Source organism: Phacochoerus africanus, chromosome 6 (genome assembly GCF_016906955.1).
Source record: "Phacochoerus africanus isolate WHEZ1 chromosome 6, ROS_Pafr_v1, whole genome shotgun sequence".
Lineage (NCBI taxonomy): Eukaryota > Metazoa > Chordata > Mammalia > Artiodactyla > Suidae > Phacochoerus > Phacochoerus africanus.
The window spans coordinates 8,279,261-8,304,885 of record NC_062549.1 but is presented as its reverse complement, the minus strand read 5'-3'; the positions used below and the strand labels follow the sequence as shown (position 1 = coordinate 8,304,885).

General features: G+C 50.5%; 1 protein-coding gene across 1 annotated transcript in view; it reads left to right on the top strand.

The window, feature by feature from the left end:
- TG (thyroglobulin) overlaps positions 1-25,625 on the top strand; it is a 222,338-nt gene that overhangs the window by 91,619 nt on the left and 105,094 nt on the right. Inside the window, exons 36-38 of the mRNA XM_047783215.1 lie at positions 17,359-17,493; positions 19,497-19,661; positions 24,414-24,633. Coding sequence (XP_047639171.1) covers positions 17,359-17,493; positions 19,497-19,661; positions 24,414-24,633 — 520 coding nt within the window. The remainder of the gene's footprint in view (positions 1-17,358; positions 17,494-19,496; positions 19,662-24,413; positions 24,634-25,625) is intronic.

The following is a 25,625-nucleotide window of genomic DNA, read 5'->3' as shown; positions in this document are numbered from 1 at the left end:
GTGATTCTGAGATGGGAGGGTGTGTGCGTGCGTGCATGTTCACGCTCATGCACACACATGCATGTACACACCAAGCATGGGTAAAACCCTCATCTTTAGGAGAAAAGAAACAAGGTTTGCAGACAAGTGCAAACCAAATGCTCTTATCTGACTCTGGGGGGCCAGATGCTCGCGCATCCCCGTCCCAGCCTGTCCCTTTAACCTAACAGGGCCTCCGTGGCCACATTTGAAAAATAGACCCTGTTACCAACCAGCTTTCTTGTGAGCATGAAGTGTTTAGTAGATACTTCCTTTCCTCCCTGAATAAAAGGTGCATGAAGATGAGGGGTTTACTCCCTGGGGTGTGGTGTCCTGCAGACCCCCTCGGGAATGAAGGGCTCTTCCCCAGACAGACCCCACCATCAGACCCCGCGGGGAGAGTCACATCAATGAGTGACAGTTTTGAGGATTGCCGGGCACCCCTAGCCGTGAGTGGAGGCCTCTTCTGAGGCTGCACTGAAGCTCGAGTTCTCCCTCTGCCCGGCCCGTGCCCTCTCCCACCCCATTCCCCAAGCAATGACCTGCATCCTGGATGCCGTCTCAGAGTCTGGTTCCTGGAGAACCCAACCAGCCAGTCCGCATCTTCAGTGAGGAGAGTGGGTTTGGATCCGGATTGGTTTGCCACCGGAGACATCAGGGAGCTGAGGAATCTGGCCCGGGAGTACGCAGCGGTTAAGTGATGAAACAGGACTGAAGCTGGCAGACCAACTTCAAAGCCCGTTGCTGCACCAGAATGCCCCAGCGTTTCCCTCAATTAGATGAGGGACTCACTCGCTGCCAGGGCTGACGTTTTTGAGGATCACACGACTATGTCTCCAGCCTAATGGAAAACACTTGCAGAAAAGATCAACTGAATTCCATCAACCCCTTGGCACCGCTGGGCAAGGATGGAGCCGACCGCGTTGACTGACTGCAGTCATGTGTCCCGAGAAAGACTGTTGGCGCAGCCACTGGCATCTCCACCTGTGCCAGACTCAGGCTTGGTCACTGTCTGGAGGACACCGTGGCCTGAAGCATCAGGCACTGCACATTAGTGATCTCACCCGGGGCACATGTGAGGCTGGAATGGGTGCTATGAAATGACCCAGGAGCGCTGTCACCTTCCGGCTGCAGCCACGGGTCTGGTGGTGCATTAACCCCCGCAAGCCAGTTCTTAACCCTTTCGGCTTTGGGCTGAAAGGGCCACATGAGCAGGCACTGACTCCAGAATGACTTGATGTTTGTAGAAACCCTAAATCTCTTTTCCAAATATTTACACACACACACATGCACACACACACTCCCTGTCTTGCTGTCCTTACTTCAGGAGAAGTGCAGCCCAGGGATAGATCCCCTAACCCGGGGCCCCATGGGGCGAGACTGACAGGCTCGCACCGTTTCCTGCCTTCAGTCCGTGGAGAGCCGAGTGAATGTTCCAGGGAGCAGCTGCTGCGCGCAGCGGGGCAGGTGGGAGACTCAGGCCAGTGTGCGCCCTGTGCAGCCTCGTGGCTGGAATTGGCAGCACTGAGTGTGCTCTGGGCACGGGCTCCCTCGGGCAGCTCCCCGGCACCTCTTCTCCGCTCCTCTGGACCCAGGGGCTGGCACGGAGGAACAGCCAGCAAGCCGGGATCACAGCCAGGGTGGCTCCAAGGAAAGTAGGCCATGTGAGGGAGCGAAGAAGGCTTCGCTTCTCTCCAGGAGGCAGGAGGGAGCCTCCAGCCAGCTGGGGAGGCTCTGGGTTAGGCCCAAGTTAGGTTTCTTCTGCCTCAGCTGCCGCGCTCCCGTTCATTCGCTTATTCATCCAACAAGTCAGCGAGCACTTCACTGCGTGCTGGGGCTACGGCAGTGAAGGGGGTCTCAGAGAGCCCCGCCCATGGAGAAAGTTCACCCCCTGCATCTTCAGGGCTGGTCCTCTGCTCTGAGCTAATGTCACCTCCTCCAAGACACCTGCGACCGCCCCATGGAAGCGGCCAGTTAGCACTCTCTACCCCTTCACCCGCCTTCATTACCTTCAGGTCTTTTTGCTGTGAAATTTTCTCACTTGTTTCCTTCTTGAGTATTTGTTTGCCTTCCTCTAAAATGGAAGCCGCACCAGGCAGGAACTTGATCTGTCTTGCTCCCTGCTGTATTTGAGCCCCTAGAAGCATGACTGTATCTAGGCAGTTCCCAGGAAATGTTTACCAAATGAATGGACATATTTCTTTTGCTTGCTCACTAGATTTCCTGCTCCAAAGGGCAGGTATTTCGTCATTCATGGTTTGATCCTAAACACTTAGAAAAGTGTCTGGTGTGCAGTAGACTCGCGGTCTTATTTTATCATTTAAAAATGTGTATGTAAACACTCACTTTGCTCCAGGTTAGTATTTAATAGTGGTTCAGTTGATGTTTGTTGGAGGAATGAGTAAATGAAGGAATGGTAACCACATGTATGGATTGGAAACCATGTGGGATAAGGGAATCCTGTCTTTGCCAGTCCTCGGGTATGTGAACTTGACCAAGTTAAAGGATATTTGTGAGTCTTAGTTGTCTCACCTATAAAATGGAGATGATGATGTCTTCAAAGTGATATTAGGCTTGAAAGAGGTATTCTATGTAAAACTGCTGTACCCAGTGCCTGGTGAAGGTTGGCTGTGTTGTTGGAACAGCTAGCTTAGACTAAGCCCTACCAGTTCTAAGGGATCCTTTTTGCAGATAATCTTGGTGAATTCTGCTCATGCAATTGTACAGTATACAACTCGTGCAACTGTACATAGTGTGCCTGAGAGGCATTTGCTGAATGTTTGCTGGATAATTGTGTCTTAAACATTTGTTAGATCTTAGACTAGGGAGCAAATTAAGGATATACTTTGATAACTTCCTTCCCAGACAGTGCCAGTTTTGTACCTGGTCCATTGGGGATTTGCTCAATTGAATTTAAGGGAGATGGAGCCAAGAACAAAATATGCCAACCTAGGACCTACCTTCTTTTTTTAATATAATGTTTTCCCCAAGAGTGGTCGCATTTTAACAAGTGCGTAGACCAAAATGGCTTCCTCTTTAAGAGTGGAAATTCAGAGCATTTGGTAAGCGTTTTGGAGAAAATGTTTCAGGTAGGTTACCCTTCCCAGGACCTCTCAAGTCCTTCCGTATGGCTGACTATGAATTAAGCCATCTCTGAATGTAATCCATTACAGTGGTAGATTTCCCTTAGTTTTATGGGTTATAATAATTTTAACTGTTGATTAAAAATGGTAATACTGGAGTTCCCTGGTGGCCTAGCAGTTAAGGATCTGTCATGATCACTGCTGTGGCACAGGTTTGATAAATGGCCCGGGAGCTTTTGCATGTCACAGGCATGGCCAAAAAAAAGGGGGGGGTAATACTAGGTTACCAGTGCCTAGTGTTACATAAAGTTTTTATTTATTTTTTATTAAAAAAGTATTTTATGATCCTTTGCGCATTCTTCACTGATTTCCCCCCACTGTTGAGTCTGTGCTGGATGCCCTGCCCTCCCTGGGGGAACTGAATTTGGTTTTTCAAGGAAGCGATCACTTTCCTTCCCTCATGACCACAGTCCAGGAGGGGAGCCTCGCCCAGGAGAGACGGAGGAGGGGAGCTCGGTACAGACAGAGCGTCTGGCGTCATGGGAGGAGCAGTGGGGGACAAGGTGAGAGGGGACGGGGTCAGAGGGTGGAGGAGGAGGCATGTGTGGTCCTGCTGTGATGCAGTCAGGAGGAGAGGGTGAGCCCCCCGCCAGTGGAGCATGCAAGCATGTTGGCTATTCCTTTGCTGTGTGAGGGCGTGGCTTAAATGGCTTCTGAGTTTCTCTTTAAGTTTTCTATTTTTGTAATTCTGATGATTGGCACAGTTGTGTTTTTAGGTGTGGCTTTTTTTTTTCTTCTTCTGTTTTTGTGATAACTTACCCACAGGCTCCTGGCAGATGTTTTTAGAAGCAGAAGCAGTGAAGCAGAGGGACCTTGGCATTGGGTGAATCTGGGTTTCAATTCCAGTTCTGTTCCTACTCTGTGTAAGCAGGGGCCACTCACTTCACTGCTCGGAACTCAGGGTTCCTCAAGGCAGTTTTCGTGATATCACCTACCTTCACAGGCTGCTGTGAAGTTTGGATGGAGCCGGGTAGGGAAAGTGCTTGGCACGATACTTAACGGTCTAGTGGGTAATTAATTGGTTAAGTTGTGATGGCAGCAGCTCCTGCTCCCACAGTGACAGGAGAGGCAGAGGGCAGGGGTGCCGTCTGGGGGCTTAGACTGCCTGGGTTCAAACCTGCTCTGTCTGGGACCTTGTGCAAGTTACGTGCAGTCCACTGAGGGGTAGGGTGGCCACTGTCCCATGCTCATGCTCACTGTCCCTAGGGAAGCCTCTGCACTATTGGCATGACTTTACTCAGCTCATCTGGGTTCTCCGTAGGCACTTGTGCTTCTGAATTTCTGCAGGTTTCCCCAGCTCCCCAGGATCACTCACAGTGACTCCAAGAAAGAGGAGTTCAAATGCTCTCAGCAACCCCCTCACACCATCTCCCAGGTAGCCTTTGTATGGGGGTGGAATCTGGGGGTTTCCACTTGATAGGAGTCAAACTTCTTAGAAATCAGAGTCAGTCAGAGGCTTTGAATTTCCACCAGGAATTTTGCTCGTGGTGGATTTAGTGATTTGTCACAAGGACATGGGCAGAGTGTAGTTCTAAGTCTGGTTTCATGTGTGTGCTTATTTCATAGTTAGACATTTCTCTAGAAGTGTATTTGAAGTTAGCTGTGTAGAAGATGGTTCCTCACCAACCCCAAGTTCATAACCTCAACAGATGATGGACCAGCTCAGACGTCTTGGAAATCCCTGCCTGAGATGTTCATGCCACTAAGCAGAACCAATTTATGAGTCTGGAGCTGAGCCATGGGGAGAGAGGGACAGCTCTAGGAGTGGGGGCTGGGAGGGCAGTCTGGGTCAAGTCCTTGGCTTGTCAATCATTCTATGACTTTGGCCGTGCTATTCCCCACCTCTGAGCTTCAGTTCTGTCCCTTGCAAGATAGTAATAGTAATATGATTAATGCACAGGTTGATGTCTTTTTAAACGCTGCAGTGTAAACCCAAGTGTCTCATAAACTGCAGTGCATCACATCAAAGTGAGGTATTATGAAATAATTTGCCCGTTATTTGCTTGCTATGTGATTCATTGATCAACTGATGTATTCAATAATTATTTGCTGAGGTCTTAGGGTATAAAAATAATTATAGCATTCATCGTTAGAAAGGTGAAAAAATAATTTGTATCCCATTTCTCCTTTATTAATTAAGGAGCTTCGTTCATTTACCTATTCATTACTTATTTATGGATTGAAAAGTTCATGCAAAATAGCGATACTGTTATTCCTGTTTCATGCATAGAACCCTTAATAAGTGCTAGCCCCGGCTACGTCTATTGTTAATAGTTTTATATGCTATTAGGATAAGACTTCAAGAATTAATGAAAACTAAAGCAGAGTTTTTTGGGTTTTTTTTGTCTTTTTGCTATTTCTTTGGGCCGTTCCCATGGCATGTGGAGGTTCCCAGGCTAGGGGTCAAATCGGAGCTGTAGCCACCAGCCTACGCCACAACCACAGCAATGTCAGATTCGAGCTGTGTCTGCAACCTCCACCACAGCTCACGGCAACGCCAAATCGTTAACCCACTGAGCAAGGGCAGGGACCGAACCCGCAACCTCATGGTTCCTAGTCGGATTCGTTAACCACTGTGCCACGACGGGAACTCCTAAAGCAGAGTTTTGATCTCAAGAAGCTCATAATTGGAGTTCCCATTATGGCTCGTTGGTAAGGAACCCAACTAGTATCCACAAAGATGTGGGTTCAATCCCTGGCCTTGCTCAGTGGGTTAAGGATCCCGCATTGCTGTGAGCTGTGACGGAGGTCACAGACGTGGCTCGGATCCCACATTGCTGTGGCTTTGGCGTAGGTCAGCAGCTATAGCTCTGAATCGACCCATAAGCTGGAAACCTCCATATGCCATGGATGCCACCCTAAAAGGACAAAAAGAAAAAAAGAAGAAGAAGCTCGTAATCTAACAGAGAAAAAACATGCAACACGGCCTATTAGTGGAACACTAGGCATATTTATAAGATGGTCAGAGCAGAAGGAAAACCATGGCGGAGTGGCGGAAGGCAGCTTAGAAGGGATTCTGAGGAAACAACATCTGGGTTGGGTTTTGAAGGATGAAACGTCATCATATGCGTCAACTGGCTTCACTTTGTAAGTGCGAACAAAGGGAAGAGTGCTTGAGCTCAGACAATGCGGAATGTCTTGTGGACCAGCGGCCGTGAGGTTGGGGTGGGAAGCAGACTGATGGGAGATGAGGCTGGAGAGGCAGGCAGGGGAGGCAGCAGACGGAACACGGGGGGCCTTGGAGCAGTGGGTTTGCAAAGAAAATCAGATGACTTTGTTTACCTCATGCAGAGTGTCCTCTTCTAATGGTAGAATCCGAAGTCTAGACTTGAACAAATATTTATTTTGACTTTCCTTCTGTAACATTCTTTCTAGCCAGACACTCTGTCTCCTGAAACACCAATCCAGGGTCACACTGAACGTGTCCGCTTGGGCCGCCCCATGGGTAGCGGTGCCGAGTCCAGGACGGAGGAGGTCAGGAGGGAGCCTGTTAGAGTGTGCGTGGGCCAGGATGGATGTCGGCTTGCAGGGTGCAGCTCAAGCCAACGTGCTGAGTTTGGGGTGTTCCGGGGCCATCTGCTTGGAGGTGTCTAGTGAGCTCTGAATGGCTCAGCATGAAGCTCGGGTGAAGGTCTGGCCTGGAGGTCCTTTTGATACTCGCTGGCATATCGGGGGTATTTTCAGTCATAGGATCATGAGCTCAGCCACGGAGAGTGTCTGGGATATACACAGTAGAGGTCAAGACAGAGCCCCGAGGAAGTGCAGGTCCCAAGGGAGGAGCCAGAGAGAGGCCACGAGGCGCAGCAGCCGTCGGTGGTGTCCTGAAAACCAGGGGAGGACGCTGTGGTCAGCAGCCTCAGGCAAGATGGGGCTGCCAACACCTTCACTGGCTTAATCACGAGGAGCCCTTTGCAAGTGCAGCAGGGTGATGAGGGAAGCAATGACAGAGGGGTGATTTGAGAACAGGGAAACCACAAACTTTCCCAAAAATCTTTGTGCTAAAGAAAAAGAGTGAGATTGAGAGCTAAAAAAGACCTGTGGAACATTAGCTGGCAACTCTCCATTTTTAGGTCATGAATCACCCATGATAATGTATTGAGAACAACACGTCCCTCCACGGGTACCACATTTTGCTTCTATTTCCAGGAAAATGAACCTCCTGAAACCCAGATGCCAAGTGAAGAAACCTTGGGGTACAGTGAGGGTTATTTCCACAGTGGAGAAATGGATGGACATTTTCACGCAGCGAAGAAAGCGTCAGCATCCAGGAATAGACTGGGCCTCTAGGAGGGACGGGAATGGGGCTGGATTGGGGGGCTAACTGGTAGATGGATGTCCCTGGGGGGGGGGCGGGTGAAGGAAGAGCATGCTCTCCAGCACCCACGGGGGAGCTGGCTTCAAACAGCCCCCCTTTCTCTGTTTAGGAGAAACAAAGAGGGCAAGACGGGACGGTTCATGGGAGGTTGAAGCGGGCAGGGGGTTGAAGCCAGTGCTGACAGTGGTTCCTCTTTCTCTGAGAGGCAGGAGCTCAGGCCCCGGCCAAGTGGGCCCAGGTCATGGCGATGCCGCTGCCTGGGAACCGCAGCCTTGGAAGCAGTGGTTGTGGAGAGCGGGAAGGAGAGAGGGCTACGTTGTCAGGCTCTGTTGAGAGTTCAGCTGAGGGTGGAGATCTGAAAGTTGTCAAGGCGCCCATCTGTTTGTGGGTGTTTCTTCAGCTGTGCTCAGGCCATGACAAGCTGCAGAGGAGGCAGGCCCATCCCTTGAATCCACCTGGGAGGGGAGAGAGGTGAGGGCCCTGGCGGAAGGGACGTTGAGGCAATAGACCAATGGATGCTCTTGGTTTATGCTAAGCCAGAGCCTGTGGATAGCATGGAGCAGGGACGAGGGTGGGAATCACAGCGACATTAAGAGCTGCTTTTAGTGGAAGAAAGGCTAAAAGTGCTGGGAAAAGGAGGATTCTGCAGAGTAACAGCACGTGGAGCTTAGGACAAGTAGGATTTACCTGGCCATGGGGCTCAGGGCCAGGACAGGGTTTGGGACGCGGTTGTGGAGGAGCTTGGCTGGGGTGAGTGGAAATAAGGCTTTCTGGGACTGAAGAGGTCGGGAAGCTGAGAACGAAATGTGAAACAGGCCATCTACTTTCCCCGTGGATGATGAAGGCACTCAAGAGTTTAGCACGAGTTGGGGGGTGGGGGGAGATGAAAATTCCCAGCTGCCTGGTAGAGAGTTTGAAGAATGTGGGAGCATGACCAGACCTCCCTAGTTAAGGATAATGGGAATTATCACAAGGTTCCATAGCTGGAAGATTATGAGCCCGCATGAGGGCAGGAGATGAGCTGAGGGCACAGTTATGGTAAGAAACCTTGTTCCCAGGACACAGTCGATGGGGAAGGATGAGGCTGGCTCGAGATCCGCTGTGACGGCAGGGACCTGATTTCAGAGAGCAGGGGAGCTGCAGGAGGCTGGGTCAGGAGTGAGATGAGGCCGCGTCAGGGGAGGGAAGACAGGTGGGGCTGGGACTGGAGGACAGCTCATTTTTGCCGACTTTTCATTCTACCAATAAGAACGGTTCTTGAAAAACAAAACAACTAAATCATCATCATTTTGTAAAAAGAGTTCAACAGGCCAAGTTAGGAAGGCCAACTATAACCATGAAGTTATAGAATTCCACCTTCCAGATGGCATCTTTCAGAGGACTCCTCCTTCCTGGACACAGGACGAAAACTCCCTGTCAAGTTTCCGGTTGGGTTTTTGGTTCCCAGAATGTAGACTCTCCATCCATCATGATGCACAGTGACTGAACCCATGGCCCTTCTGGACCAGAGGTCAGCAAACCACAGCTTGCACTCTGTTTCCGTATAAGACCCAGGAGCTGGGAGTGGGGCATATAGAGATAATTAATATGAGTAAGTGGCCAGCAAAACTTAAAATATTTACCGTCTGGCTTCTATCAGAAAAGCCTCGCTGACCCCTGTCCTCTCCTGAAGATTTGCTCTCTTCTCCGCCCTTCCAACCCCTAGATCATCCGAGCTTGTTGTTTCTGGTCCTCCCAGGCTGTATAACCAGAGCTACGCCCCACTGGGCAACAGTCTTGACCAGGAAGATGAGGGGGTGGCAGCAGTCATATCAGTACTCTTAAGGGTCATGTTTTGGTTGAAAATGCCTTATTTTGCAAGCAACAGCAGGTATGCCCTCAGACATTCGGCAGCGTGGCACAGAGGTAGAAGCTCTGGTTTTTTGGAGGCCAACACACGAGGCGTAAACTTTTAATAAAGGCTACTGAGTGCTTCTTATGCACCCAGCAGTTTACAGGTGTCAGTCCATTTAGCCTTCACCGTGTGTCCAGAGCCCACTGGCTTTTCATGCCATGACATGCACTGGGGACAATGGCATGGCATTGGGAAAGCTGCATGGGAGGACTGGCACCAGCTGCCGCTACCCCTTTCCCCAGGGGAGCTAGAAGGATCGGTAGCAAACTCGGACCCTTCACGTATGGGAAGCTCTGCTCTGTAACATAGGTGACATGACTCTTCCAGCTTACGGAGTGTAATTTACCCAAAGTCAGAGCTGGCAGTGGGCAGAGCTGGGGTTTGGGCCAGCAGAGTGCCCCCAGACTGGTCCTGCCCTAAAACGTGCCCTCAGCGGTGACCAGATCAGCCATGCACATGGCTGTGTGTGGATTAAATGAAACAACTCCTGTAGCCCATCACAATGTGTCTGCCAAATAGGAACCGTTTAATGAATGTTAGCACGTTTAATGTGTGTTATTTGACATGATAAGAATTATCATTAGGATCAACATTTCTATGCAACAGGGGGCATAGCATTTCTATGAACCAAGGAATGGGTATTTTTACTAATATTCAGTCACTCTGTTAATTCAGGCTGCTGTAACAAGATAGCACCAACAACAGAAATTTATTCTCTCTCACTTCCGGAAGCTGGAAGTCCAAGATTGAGGTGCTGGCAGGGTGGGTTGCTTCTGGGGGCCGTGAAGGAACGAGCTGTTCCTGATCCCTCTCCTTGGCTTTAGAACACGGTCTTCTCCCTGAGTCTGCACGTTATTGTCCGTCCATGCTCGTCTCTGTGTGCAAATTCCCCCCTTGTAGAAGGACCCCAGTCTGCTTGGGTTGGAGACCATTCTGAAGACTTCACTTTAAACTTGATGACCTCTGCGAAGGCCCTGTCTGTCTCCAAGTAAGGTCATGTTCAGAGGTGGGGGGCTTAGGATGAATCCATGTATGAATCTTGGGGTGGGATGGGGGCACAACTCCCCCCATAGCACTCACTGCTGTCCCTCTGCTAAGCTGGGAGGGCGGGGGAGGGCCGAGTTTAAGATGAAGGCCTACTTCCTGGGAGCTCAAAAATACACATGTGGGGACTGAGCAGAAGTAAACAGGTCTCTGGGTATTTGTCTAGTGTTTAAACGTTAATACAGCCTCAGTAGGGTCTGCTGTGTCAGGCATTTCTCTTTGAAGACACGCTAGGCCAGCAGCGAGCTCTAGTCCCATTTTCATCTTTCGAAACGATTGCACAAGAACAAGGGTGCAAAATCTTCTTTCTGTTATCAAAGGAACATCTAGGTGTGTTTTTGTTTTGTTTTGTTCTGTGTTCAAATGAGGGCAAAAATAGCCCAGTGTGACGTGGTTCTCACTTGAAAGGCGCGTTGCCTGGTGAGAAATGAGGATGTCTGTGTGTGGGTCCCGTCCAACAATGACAGCACCCAAGTGTCGCTCCCCCGCCAGCGAGAGCTCGTGGCCATAAAGCTGTGAACGTAGCACCAGTGAGTGTGGGACGCCTTGCTCACGCCAAGGTCACAGTGGCTTGCTGGTGCCTGAAGGGCTTTTCCTGTCGGAAGAGCTTTTCCTGTCGGGAAGGCTTCAGCGCATGGATGTTCACCCCTCACCCCTACCTGCCAGCCTGGACGTGGAAACCACCTCCAGTACTTCCTCCAGCTTCTTCCGTATTCAGCGCCCACGACTTTGATAAGTGCTGAGGAGCTGAAAGGAATTCTTCCTGGTTCTCTTTGCAAGAAGAGCAGTAAGAGCCCTGGGTTCTTTTCAGTCGAGAGTTTCTACTCACTTCCTTTATTCTTGTTGATTCTTAAGAAAATCGTATTGGCCTTTTTTCATTTTAAAAAATAGGTCTGTGGTTATTTGAACGTTGGGCATTTGTGCCTTGTTTGACCTTTCTGCACTTTGATCTGATTAAAAAAAAAAAAAAAAACGTTGACAGGCTCTCCCCATCCCCCACCCCCACCATTTTTCAAATGAGAGCGATGGGGGCCGGAGAGGGAAGGTGGTACCCTTGGCTACCCAGCCAGCAAGCGGCAGACCCGTCCCTCCTGCCTTGACGCAGGCTGCAGTTACGTGGGTGTTTGTTTTGTTTTGTTTTAGCTATTTTTAAGAGTTGAAATGACTCTAAGCCTTGAAATCAGAATCAGGCTCTTCCTTTTTAAATTGATGCCTGGAAAGGAGGACAGGAAGGCAGAAAGACAGGAAGGCAGGAAAGGGGGAAGAAAGGAAGGAAGGAGAAAAGGGAGGGAGGGAAGGAAAGAAGGGAAAGGAATTCAACATGGTTTTCCATATATTGGTGGACACTTTCGAACATATTTTTAGTCGTGATTTTTTTTAAGCTTATTTTACATTAAAAGGGAATAATGCTATCTGGAAGGGAATGGAATTATCTGGATGCTGTGCCAAGGAGATTGCCGGCCACGCTGCCCCAGAGCCCCTCCCTCCCTTGGGCCCCTCCCACTCGCAGCAAGGCTGTGAGCACAGCGGAACTCAATGGGGGCTGTCCGGGTTCAAATGCTGACTCGCTGCCTTCTAGCTGTGTGGCCTTGGGCGAGGCATTGGCCCTCTCTGGCCCTCATTCCCTTTTCTCCCCTGTAAAATAGGGATGGTGTCATCCGTCTCAGTGTTGTATCGTAAGACAGAGTCAGAGGATCTTGAGTTTGCCAGCCCACTAGATGGGAGCACATGTCCCCATCCCAGAGGAAGGACTGGGTGACATGGGCGAGCCTCTCTCCCTTCAGGCTCACACTTTCCCCTCTGCCAATGGACAGGCGAGACCATGTTCCTCTGATGGCATGTTTTCCTCCAAGGTCTTAGGACCTGTCAGTGATATTGATACGCAGCTTGTCTTTATAGCATCAGAGAGTCACCAAGATTCCACAGGACAATGCAGGGAGGGGGTTTGCTGCTGGGAAGGGGGTACGGCTACCGCCAGGCAGATGGAAACCATGCTGGCGGGGGTGGAGACCAGGCTCTACCTCTGACCTCAGCAAACACCATGTGACCTTGGAGAGTCCCTCTGTGACCTTGGGGTGTGCCATGTAACTCTTCCTCTCTGTGGCTCAGTGTCCCTATCTGCATGAAGTGGATGGATCTGAGCTGACATAGGGAACTCAAATTACGTAGTAAAGCAACATCTCTGTCTACTGAACATGTCTGGTGTAGGGTGAGAGTGGGGCGCCCAGGCCCACCCTGAGAAAGTGGGAGGCGCGTGCTGCAGGTGGAGACCCCCAAAGGCTTGCCCTGTTAGCTCGCGGACTTAGGGCAGTGAGCGTTGTAATCAGATTTGGAGGTGACCCCAAACACCAGGTGTGTCGACGGCCTGAGGGGGCGAGGTGGGTCTGTGACAGAGGATGAGGCCAGGCTCCAGATGGAAAAGAGGAGCCGAGGGGCTGGGGGGTGGGAGGATGATGAGACCTCCGGGTTGGACAGCTGGGTGGCTGATGGAGACGGGTGGCAGCTGGGGGTAAAAGCAGGACGGAGTCGGGGGCGGCGACAGGTTCATCTGGGGATGCACTGGGCTCAAAAAACTTCAAAACTGCCGAGTACAGTGTCACTGACTCAGCAGCAGGTGTCCTGTGGACACTGAGGCCTGGTGGCTGGTGGGGCAGAAGGTCTGGTTCCACTGCGCTAATGGCGTCAAGAGTCCCAGGGCCAGAGGCGGGAGGGAGGTACCAACAGAGGCCCTCCTGGGAGGGAGGCCGGTGTCCTGGGACAAGGAGGAGCCAGAGGAGCCGGGTCAGGGCAAGGCGGTTGACATCAGCGGGAGTGATTGGGCTCCATGCCTCTTAGAGAATTTCCCCCAGCGCCCCAGTCAGGTACTTCGCTGCCTAGTTTGGGAAGACTGTGACCCAAACACAGCAGGCACCCAGCAGCCCGGCCCAGGGACTGCGGGACTGGCTGAGTTCACTAACCCCACCCCGCCAAGGCCCTCGCAGCTCGCCTGCAGTGACTCATTTATTCCCCAAGACCGCCTCAGGAGAGAGCATCTAGTGATGTGCCCATTTTACCGATGAGGAGACTGAGGCTCAGCGAGGCCGCGTGGTTTGTCCAGATTCACAGAGCTGTCAAGTGGAGGAGCCAGGGTGAACCTAAAGAACCTGGCTGCTTAATCATATGGGTCTCATTTACGCCGTCCTTCGTCACAGCTGCCAGGCGGCACGTCCTCCCTAAATCTGGAACCTAGCGTGGGCCTCTTTCCAAAGCAGCGGCCGAGACAGCAGCCTGAGCTTCGACGCCATCTGTGTCTGTGAGTGAGTTCAGGTCCCGTTAGAAAACAAATGCACACAAATAAAGAGCTTTCCTTTCGGTCAACAGTAACCATTTAAAAAATGCAATGAAAAAAATCCCATTCTGTTCTTAGTGACATGAAAAGTTAAACATAATAACATGAAAAATCTTTTTCTCAAATTAATGTTTCCATGTCATGTTCTCCCAGTGTTTTCTTGACAAAATGGCCTTGACTTTTGTCTGGTGAATAAATAGACAAAAAATATTTGTTGAAAATATAATATAGGAAATATTCTACCATTTGAGGATAAAACATATTTGAAAGTGATTATAATTTAAGTAGGGTGGAAGTAGAGTTAGAATTAACAGAGGTGACTGGATAAGAATTGGTACTCACCAAACAAAATCCATTGACACGTAAGGACTTTAAAATATGATAAACTCGGATTTCAAATTCAAGGAGAAGTGGTTTTCTTTTTCTTTCTCTCTTTCTTTCTTTCCCTTCCCCCCTTCCTTCCTTCCTTCCTTCCTTTCTTTCTTTTTTGTCTTTTTGCCTTTTCTAAGGCTGCTCCCATGGCATATGCAGGTTCCCAGGCTAGGGGTCTAGTCTGAGCTGTAGCCGCCAGTCTACACCAGAGCCACGCAACGCCAGATCCTTAACCCACTGAGCGAGGCCAGGGATCGAGCCCGTAACCTCATGGTTCCTAGTCAGATTCATTAACCACTGAGCCACGACGGGAACTCCGGTTTTCTTTTTAAAACACGTGATGCTGACAATGCTATCCATAAAGTGCATTTTAAACAAAAGAAAAAGTAAAAGGAATCAGCAGACCACAGATGCTGCATTTCGGAGCAGGTTGTCCCTCTGCATGAGCCCGAAAGCCCCACCACGTCACTCACCTGGAGCGGAGGTCTGACATTGGCGTAAACCACCATTTCTGAAGCTGAGGGAGCTGGTTCAAGCCTAAGCACTGCCACTGGCCAGCCAAGCCCTTTGTGTGTGTTGCTGGATCTGTTCCCTCATCTGTAGGTTGTGGTGTCCTCAGCACAGGTTATCGTGAACATTAAGTGGTATCACCCGGTTCTTAGAAGATTAGTAAACGCTCATGAAATGCTACCCAGATGCCGCCGTTTCAGGCTTCCCCGTGCTCTTGCATTCACAGGGAACTTGTTCTCGGAATGTGTCTGAGATGCACGTGGAACCCTCAGCGTGGGATTCTGCATGGTGGCTATGGCTTATCCAGGGGGTCCTGCCGGCTGTGGAGGGGGATGGGAGGGTGTGGCCGAGAGCTGGCTCCAGGCCCTGGGGTGGCGGCAGATGAGCTGGCTCTCACTTTGGAGGTGAAACTCGCCCTTCAATTCGAGCGCTCTCCCCTAGACATCACCGTGAACGTGGAGGGCAGCCAAGGCTTCCATTCTGAGACCTTAATTGGCAAGTTCAGTTCCAAGACCCCACCATCACCCATCTCTGAAATTGCAGTGGACTCACGTCTAAAAATAGGCAGCTCAGTTTGATCTTATTGCAAAAGTGTCACTTGTTCTGACCATGAAAATAGCAACACACAGAGGCCTTTCAGAAAATGAAAGGCCTGGGTCTCCTGTGGGAAAGCCACAGAGTCCCAGGGTCCCAAGGACGCAGCTCCGGACTCTGAGGCCGCCCCTCCCCTGGACGGGTGGGGGCACCACCTTCCTCCTCCTGAGGCCGCAGCAGGTCTGACTGCCTTATTCGGCCACTTCTCTGGATAAACCTTTTATTCTCTCGCTTTTTCTTTTTTAAATTAAAATCAAAAAGGGAGGTGGTGTTAGATTGTCCTGCTACTTACTTTACTGTTCTCATTTTAGTGACCCTCAGGGCTCTGGTGTCAAAGACAGCTTCGAGATAAAAGTGACAGGCTTCCTTCTAAAGCTAAGAACCCGGTGCTGTCAGAGACAAGGACCTTTCCCTACGTGGGGGTCGTTTTCCAGAGAGGATGCTTAGCTCTGTAGGGAGCTCAGAGAAGCGGAAGCAGCACTGGCTCAGAGCCCAGAGGCCAGGGTCTGTCTCTGGCTTGGTCACTGTTCAGCTCTGTGTTCTTGGAAAGTCGTGTAACCTCTCCTAGCTTGCGACACCTCATTTGTGAAGGGGGCGTTAGAGCCCCCTCCTCACCTCCCAGCTGGGGGCACCACGGGAATCAAAGGGATGCTGTTTTGCAGACAAGAAAACTGAGGCCAGAGAGTAACAGCGCCAGAGGGCTTGGGTGCTAAGTAATGACACTTTGCAAACTGTAAAGTGTTGTATCTAAGACGGCCATGGCGTTCTGCCAGCCCAAGGTAAACACTCACATGCAAATGTAATACGGATAAACTACCATGGTCTTCTGAGGGGAAAAAAAAAATAAATCAAAGACAGAAAGGAAAAAAATCGTCAAAGGCAGGATTTCTCTCTTAACTATCACGGCTGCCCCCAGAGAACAGCTCCGTAGGGTGTTCTAGCATCCGTGCCCCTGTGTGGTCACAGAGGCCTATTTTGGGAGGTGCCATTGTGTCCAGTTTGATGCCATCTGTGGACAGAATAATGCATCCATCAACCTGGACCCGCAGGGACACAGGTGCTCTGGCGGATCCCTTCGCCTCTGCCAAGCACCTCTCTGGCAGCCACAGCCAGAGGTCCCCCCCGCCACCATGACCCCCCCCCCCCCACCGAGACCACATGTCAGGTACAGGACTGGAAGACAGCCCAGCAGAGCAATCAGAGAGCACAGACTCTCTGGATGCAAAGACCTGCTTTCGACCTTGTTCCCTCCTTAAGACCAGCCCGCTGCTGGGCAAGCCATTTGAACTCCCTGCCTCGCCGTCTTCATCTTTTAAAGAGAATGTCTTAGCTGAGGTTTCCCAGGAAACAGACTCAGTCGGAGATTTGGGCGCAGGCTGTCTAGCGGGAAGCACCCTTGGGAGCAGCGCCTGTGAGGAGGGGAGGGGGCAGGACTGGGCAGGGGGAAAAGTAGAATGTTGATGCAGGCCAGACAGGGGCCCATGGATGCCTCAGTGGACTGTGAAGCCGGGCTGGCCCCAGGAGTTGTTTCTCGAGGCAAGGGGGCCGGGCCTCTGTATACCCACATGGATTGGTCTGGGGGTAAAAGCTGGCCTGTGGAGAGGCAGTAGCTGGCCTAGACCTGGTAACTCCTGAAGGGGGACTTAGCTGGGAGCCGCAGCCACCCGATTCCCAGCAGATGGGGGATGAGAGCCTTGGTCCCAAAGGTGGCCTGGACGGTCACCTCACAGAGCACCGCACAACACACTCTGCGGGGCCTGTTCTTGCCATAGTTACCGGCATCCTTCTAATCTTCGCCTTAGAAAAACTGTACCATGATGTTTGTTCAGTTTCTCTCCCGTTCTCCTGTGAGCTGCTCAATAGAAATGGCCATGCTTTTTGTTGGTTGGTTTTGTATGGATGGATTTTTTTTTAACCTCTATAACCTAGGTTTGAATGCAGAACTTGGCTCACAAACAGCTCTTAAAAATCACTGTAGAGTGGAGAGGTGGATAAAGAATTGGGGTCACGTGGGAGCGGAGGCCACCGGGGGGTGCCCTGGGGCTGTCCTTTGGGAGTATGGGGGGGGGGGCACTCCATTGTCTTCATCATGCACCAAGCGATAACTCTGTGACTGGCCGTTGCCTGCTTTCCCTCCTAGTTGCTCTGGACTCATGGCAGCCGCTGCCCCCCTCTTCAGTGGTTGTTGATTCGTCCATCAGAAACTTTGACGTTGCCCACATCAGCACCGCAGCCGTCAGAGACTTCTCTGCTGCCCGAGAGCGCTGTTTGTTGGGTAAGGGGAGTTACCATCCTCCAGATAGGGGGCTGACTGGAGATCCCTCTCACCCAGTGCTGCTCAAGGTTCTGACGCAGAAACACAGAGGAGGGAGTTCCTGTTGTGGCTCAGCAGAAATGAACCCTGCTAATATCCATGGGATGTGGGTTCGATCCCCAGCTTTGCTCAGTGGGTTAAGGATCCAGCGCTGCCGTGAGCTGTGGTATAGGTCAAAGATGCGGCTTGGATCTGGTGTTGCTGTGGCTGTGGTGTAGGCCGGCAGCTGTAGCTCCAATTCGACCCCTGGCCTGGGAACCTCCATATGCTGCAGGTGTGGCCCTAAAAAGCAAAAAAAAAAAAAAAAGAAAGAAAGAAAGAAAGAAAAAAGGAACACATAGGAAACCCCAAGATAACCTGGAGTGTGTGGCCAGAAGGAACTCCCCTCCGGGAGGAGAACCGGGCTCTCCTCTGCAGCCTCCTCATCCTCCTGCAGGGTCAGCCCACAGTCAAGGACTCCAAGGCAATAAGCCAGCAGAAAATGAGCAACATTGAAGCAAGTCAGAGGAAGAGTGGAGAAGGGATCTAGGGGGTTATTCTGGCAGAAAAGATGGCTTCGGATGATAGGAGGGCCACCGTGGCAAGGAGGAAGGACATTGTGCTTGCCAACCTCATGGAGCAAAGCGAAGACCAATGGGTAAAACTCAAATTTCAAGAGACGTTTTTCAGTGCCACGTGAAGAACTTTCTAATAGGCAAAGCTGTCCACAGGTGCATGCTTCCTTTAGAGGGTTTCGGTCACTGGTATTTAAACTAAAGCTAGGTGACCACATGATCAGAAAGTTCTAGAAAGGCTTTACCTTCAGAAAGAGACCAAGATTAGATGACATTTATACTTCTCCAGCTCTGAGGGTTCATGAATCTCCATCTCTACAAGGATGGATAACAGTATTCACCTGATATAACCAGGGCCACTGTGTACAGTTGTATAGGTTGTGCATTGCACAACTCTGGGTGATGCCATAGCACAGAGGCTGGGCTAGGAATAACAGCTCTAGGCAATGCACTGCTTGCTCAATCGAGTGAAGCAACACTATTTTCAGAGTCATTCTTAGGCCAGAGTATCCTAATGCCGTGAATCATTCACATTGTCTTGTGTACACCTGATATACATGGGAAAGGACATAACCTCTGTTGGGATGTGGTGGGCATGATGGGAAGGGGGCCAGAGGGAGATAAGGCTGAAGAAGAAGGCAAGGGTGGAGCATGGACAGTTTTGTCTTGTATGACTTGTTCCTGAGACCTGGAGTTTCAGGAGCCATGGAGGTGCTTTAAACAGCAGAATGATAGGAGCACATTTGTGAATAAATAAACAGTCAAAATCCTGACTGTTGTGTGGGAAATATATTATGGGATGGTTGGGTCGCCCACTACCACTATTCTATTCCCAGCCCCTAGCACTGTGCCTGGTGATTAAATGAAGAAGTGAGTGAGTGAGTGGGTGGGTGGATGGATGGATGAATAGGTGCATGAAGCCCAATTGTATGGAAGGATGGCTGGCAGGCTCCTCCCCTCAGAAACTTTGCCTTTGGCCTGACCCTGAAGGAGAATGAGGAGACTGAAGAGGCCAGCCCACCAAGCGTCTTCTCTCCTAGGTTAATTCCTTCTGTCCAGGAACCCCCATCATCTTGGGAAGGAAGGAAGGAAGGGTGGGAAGATGAATGATACATAGCTTCATGGATGTGTAATTGAATAAATGGATGGATGGGTGGCATAGATAGATGGGAAGACGGATGCATGGATTCATCAATGTATGATTGGATGGATGGTGCATGAATTCATAGATGATTGGATGGATGGATGGATGGATGGATGGATGGATGGATGGATTCATAGATGTATGATTGCATGAATGGATGGAGCAGGGATGGATGGTGCATGGCTCTGGATGCATGACCAGAAGCATGGATGCCCTACTGAGGTGATTTTGCAGGCCTGAGTCCCACTCCTCTCCTCCTACTCCAGAGTGTTCCCGTCACCAGGCCTGCCTCGTCACCACCCTGCAGACCCAACCTGGTGCTGTGAGGTGTATGTTCTATGCTGATACTCAGAGCTGCACACACAGCCTGCAGGCCCAGAACTGCCAACTTCTGCTCCGTGAAGAGGCCACCCACATCTACCGGAAGCCAGGTACGTGCCAGCCGGAGACTTTGCAGCCATTCCTGAGGGCCTGGGTAGGGCTGGGAGGGACTGTCCGAGCTTGTCGTGAGTTGTGGGCAGTGGCTTTTGATGTTCTTCAGGGAAAGTCACAGTCATCCTAGGCTACGTGGCGCTCACACAGGAGGGATGGACGGAAGATGAAAACCCTACTTCTGACCTAGAGCTTCTCTGCTCTGCCTTTATTCATTACTTCCTTTGAGTTACGGAAGCCATTTTGGCCTTGGAGTTTCTGAGTGAAAGAATTAATTAGGCCACTCTGCATTTCCGTTTTACAGTTTAGAAATTGTTTCGCATGTCTTATCTCATGTGATTCTCACGCTGTCCTGCGAGGTGGCAAGATAAGGGTTTTATCCCTGTCTCAGCAATTAGGAGACTCAAGTCCAGAGAAGTTAAGTTACTTCTCTGATTTCACACAGTTTGTGATGAAGGAACAGAACGGGGACTTGGAGCCAGGTCTCCTATCCCTAGAGGCAGGGAGAGCAACATATAAATATATCCTTAAATGTAACACAGTACAGCCACTATGGAGAGCAATATGGGCGGTGCTTAAAAAACCAGAGTTACCATATAATCTTTCAATCCCATTCCTGGGCATCTATCAGGAGAAAACCGTAATTTGAAAAGACAGTACATGCTCTCTTATGTTCATAGCAGCACTATTCACAACAGCCAAGGTAGCAACCTAAGGGGCCACCGATAGTTGAGTGGATAAAGAAGATGTGGTTCATATATACAATGGAATATTACTCAGCCATAACAAATGAAATAATGCCATCTGCAACGATATGGATGGACCTAGAGATTATTGTACTAAGTAAACCAGACAAATATCCTTTGATGTTGCTTATATATGGGATCTAAAAAAAAAAAATGATACAAATGAATTGATGTACAAAATAGAAATGGACCTACAGACATAGACTACAAACTTATGCTTACCAAAGGGGAAAAGTGGGGAGGGTTAAAAAAAGAAAAGAAGCTAAAAAGAAATAAGTGCCTCCCTAAGTGAAATAGGTTAAGAGCTGTAGAAGAGGAAACGTGGGAGCCACGGGCCTGGGGGTCACACCTCCCGCATTCGACGTGCTCATGGGATGAAACGAATAGCATTTTAGCAATGCCGACTGTGTCGGCTCTCTCATTTTAGCAGCAAATGTTGGCATACTCCCTCTGATAACTTAGGCTTTATGGCCCAAGTCTCTGTTACAGCAGCTCAACTCTGCTGTTACAGCAGGAAAGCAGCCACAGAAAGGAAGGAATACACATGTTTGGCTGTGTGCGAATAAAACTTTATTTACAAAACCCAGAAACAGCAAGATTTGTCCCCACTCCTTTCTCAGAGTATTAATGGTCCTTCAGGCCTCTCTGGATCCAGTGGAATCTACTCGGCCCCCCTCCTCCACCTCAACATTTATTTATTTATTTATTTATTTATTTGCTTAGTTATTTTGCCTGCGCCCGAGCCCTATGGAAGTTCCCGGGCCAGGGATGGAATCTGAGTCACGCTGGTGACCTACACCACAGCTACAGCAATGCCAGATCCTTAACTGACTGTGCCACAGTGGGAACTCCTCCACCTCAGCCTTTGGATCATGGAAGTGTCCCCTGGCCCAGGAATGCTTTGATTCCTACAAGCTAAGGTCTTGGACTCAAATCGCAAAACTTGCCTTCTCTCAGGACATTTGTGTCCTTTAGTCAAGTTAGATAGATTTCACCCGCGGCACAGCCAGTCTGCAGGGTAGTCCGGCTGGGGGATGCCTTCCCTTTGAGGTTTGAGTTCTGTAAAGCAGATTAGACTGCTTCTCTCTTAAATCTGTGTGGCTCAAATTCAGTGTGAAACGCTCACTTCCGGCAGAAGATGCCCGCGTGTATCTACACAGATGCTGTTTGTTCGCACCTCTTGTGCACCTGGAACTACAGAGAATTTTCTTAACCTAGGTAGTCACATGGCTTCAATATGTGGGTATTCGGGAACAAATCCACATTTCTGCAAAGGATTTAAAAAGGGAGAAATGCACAGCAAACGGTTTCCCCACGTTGGATCTCGTTCAGTCCAGGATTCACTGGGCAGCCTCTGGAGGGAGGTCGAATACCGCTGCGTCCGTGGGAAAGCAGGCTTGCATTCCCTCGAAATTCTTCAGCTTTTATATTTTCTGCCTTGCTCCCCCGTCAGCTGATGCCACGTTCATGAAATGTGGCTGTTTCCTGCAGAGCAAGAGAGCTGAACTCAGATAGTTCTGCTGCTTTAGCACCCACTGTCCTGAAGGCTGGCCCGAGAGCCTGGGATTTGTAGTTGAAACCTTGTGAGAGGGAACCCGGGGATGGGGGGGCAGGGGTGGTGAGAAAAGTCATGATTTGTGATTGAGGCTAAATCACAAAGCAGCAACTAATTTCTTTCCATTCTGAGTTCATCTTCTTTTTTTTTTTTTTTTTCAGGGCCGCACCCATGGCAAACAGAAGTTCCCAGGCTAGGGGTCAAATCGGAGCAGCAGCTGCAGGCCTGTCATAGCCACCCAGCAACGCGGAATCCTTTAACCCACTGAGCAAGGCCAGGGATAGAACCCATATCCTCATGGATATTAGTTGGATTCTTAACCCACTGAGCTACAATGGGAACTCCTTCCATTTTGAGATCTAACCCACAGGCCAGTGTCTCTGCAACAGAGGAGGTTTCATTCACTCTTCCCCCCGCCTCCCTCTTTCCCATTCATTCATTCATTCATGTGTTAATCTCCTGTCATTTGCCAGGCACTGGCACATTACCAGTGTCATGTTATTTATTCCCAACATCTTTGTGTTGTAGAGACTGCTTCTGTTCCTATTGTGCAGAGGGGAAAATTGAGGATCAGAAGAATCGCAAAGTTTTTCCAAAGTATCTGGTCTGTAACTAGAAATGCAGGTCTGCTGGCCTCTGCAGACCACCCTTGCTTCCTTCTCACCACGTTGACCCTCAGTGGCCTGGAAGTCAAGAGCACACGTCACAGCGGGGCGGGGGGTCTCACTCTGGCACCTCTGACCTCCAGGACTGGATGACTCTTTGCTGTGGGGACCTATCTTCATTGCAGGACATGCAGCAGCATCTTTCACCTCTGTCCTCTGAGATGCCAGTAGCCAGACTCTCTCCCCCACACTTGTGACAACCCAGAATATCTCCAGACACGGTCAAATGTCTCCTGGGGTGAAAACCGCCTCCGGTTGAACCCCAGCATGGTACCGAGCTCTTGAGGAAGGCATAGACTTCCGCCTGCCTGTCTGTCTGTCTCCTCCCAGACTCCTGTTTAGTCATCGTATATGTGTATTTTCAACAGAAGAAGCTGGAGAGGAAGCTGCCTCCTCTCCCTATCAGCCCGCAGGGAAGCTGAGCAAACCAAACATACCATGTGGAAATAACGAGAGACTTAAGCACACACACACACACACACACACACACACACACACACACTAGAGTTGGTTTCCTCTGGACAAGGCCCTAAGGTCTGTGGGGAAGCAGACACAGACCTGCCTTAAGTCCCTGAAAATGGCATTTGGCACCAAGCCAGGGCTCCGCAAAGGTGTCCTCAATGCCTGCAGGAATGGACGAAGATGTAGTGGGGGAGATGAGATGGGGCCACAGGGCGGCTGGTCCATGTCTGGGGATTAGCAGCCCCAGCCTCACCTAATAGACCGGGGGGGGGGGTGGTCGGGACACAAGCAAGGGACGGGGGCACTGCAGGCCTGGGCCGAGCCTGGCCCTTGACCTCGTGCGACCCTCTGACCCTGTGGTCAGAGTCAGGACTCAGGCAAGTGTGGCTTGGAACCTACATCACCCTGAGGTCCTGGCAGCTGCCCATCCTCCGCCCCTAAAACTGTTTCCTCAGCGGTGACATGCAAATACCAGGTCTTAGTTATAATCTGGAAATCCAAAAGCTTTGAAAGAAACATGTGAGGAGTTCCCATCGTGACTCAGTGGTTAGCAAATCCGACTAGGAACCATGAGGCTGTGGGTTCGATCCCTGGCCTCGCTCAGTGGGTTAAGGATCCGGCATTGCCGTGAGCTGTGGTGTGGGTCACAGATGTGGCTCAGATCCTGTGTTGCTGTGGCTGTGGCATAAGCTGGGGGCTACAGCTCCAATTCGACCCCTAGCCTGGGAGCCTCCATATGCCATGGGAGTGGCCCTAGAAAAGGCAAAAAGACAAAAAAATATATATATGTTTGTAAGTTTGTGGCAAACTGGTCTGCGTGCGATGTCTGACTTGAAGTGAGCGAGGAAGTAGCGGTCTTCCTTCAGGCCTCTCACCGGGACCCCCGCGTTTCAGCAGAGGAGTACCTGGCGTGTCGGATGATGGGGCTGGGCACCAGGTCCCCCGGGAGGAGGGAACCTTGCCCGTTCTGTGCCCTTCTCTTTAAAGTCCGAGTAATTCAGAATCATGGTGACATCCAGCCCCAGGGCGCCGAGTAAGGGGCTGTGGCTCGGAGCTAGCCTTTCTGGAAGGACTTCAGGTGGCACACCTGGGAGAGGGGTAACTCCTCCTGGGAAAGGTCAGAGGTCTTTGCTGGGTTTTTTGTCTTTTTTTTTTTTTCTCTCACATTGACCACTAACTAGAGTAGACTTAGGCTATTGTGACCTGGATGAAGAACTAACATTTTTCAAGTACAGAAGGCAGTGTTGAGGCGTAGTCAGAAGACCTGTGAAAGAAGTGCCTGTTCTTTCTCTTCCTCCTTCCCCTCCGCTGCCCCCTCTACAGACATCCCTCTGCTTGGCTTGGGTTCATCTGCACCTACTGTGACCATTGCCACCCACGGCCAGCTGCTGGGCACGTCCCAGGCCATCCAGCTGGGCGCTTCGTGGAAGCAAGTGGACCAGTTCCTGGGAGTTCCGTATGCCGCCCCTCCGCTGGCAGAGAGCCGCTTCCGGGCCCCGGAGCCCTTGAACTGGACAGGGACCTGGGATGCCACCAAGCCACGGTAAGGGTCCAGTGGAGGACATTTGGGGGAGGCCCAGAGACGTTCTCTCCAGTTCTAAGCCATCAAAGTGAGACTTGGTAGCAGAGCAATGCATTCAAGTTTGAGCCATGCGTGGAGGGGGTGTATTAGCTAAGGGGGCATTGAGCACTCTAACTCCAAAACCCCCGCTGACAGTGAGTTAACACTGACTAGATCCTGTAAGGTCCCCGTGGCGATGCAGCGGCTGGTGGCCTCTGCTCCATGCAGTGATGCTGGGGCCCAGGCCAAAAGAGACTGCCTTCTTCTGCACCCACTTTTCGAGGTTCCTTTCAGGAACCTTCCTTGACTTTGCATCAAGCAAAGACACCATAGAAGGGTCCACAGGGAAGGTCTGCACAGGCCACACCCACAGGCGTGAGAGCCCATCACCACCCCCCCGAGTGGCAGCACGGGAACTCAGCCTCCTGGCCATGACTGACTTCAGTGGAGCTGAAAAATAAGCAGAGAAGGAAAGGCATGCGAGCCAATGAAAGATATTTTAAAAGGATTTTTATTGCCCAAATAGAAACAATATTAAAAAGAATTTTTTAAAAGGGAGAAAAAATGGAATATCAGATTATCCTTATTCCGGCTACTTTCAGTTTTGCCCATTTGTTGTCATGCATATGCCACTGTAAGTAGTTGACAGATTGGATAAAATGTTGTGAGTTTCTAATTAAAGCGGGTTCAGAGAATGGGGAAAAGCACATTGATGCCTGCCTGTCTCGTCCCCACCAGCATCTCCCCTTCCCACCGGCACTTGTAGCCCTGTCCTGAGGCAGCTGCCTCCTCTGTGTCCATCACCACCCATGGCCAGTTGCTGGGCAGGTCTACAGACCCAGGGCCTGATAGGGGGATGAGCCACGAGGCTCTGGAATATTCCAGGCAAGGGACAATGAAAACTTAAACGAGGACAGTGGCAAAAGGATGCAGAAAGCCATGACTCAGTCTCCACCACTGGGAGACAAAGGGAA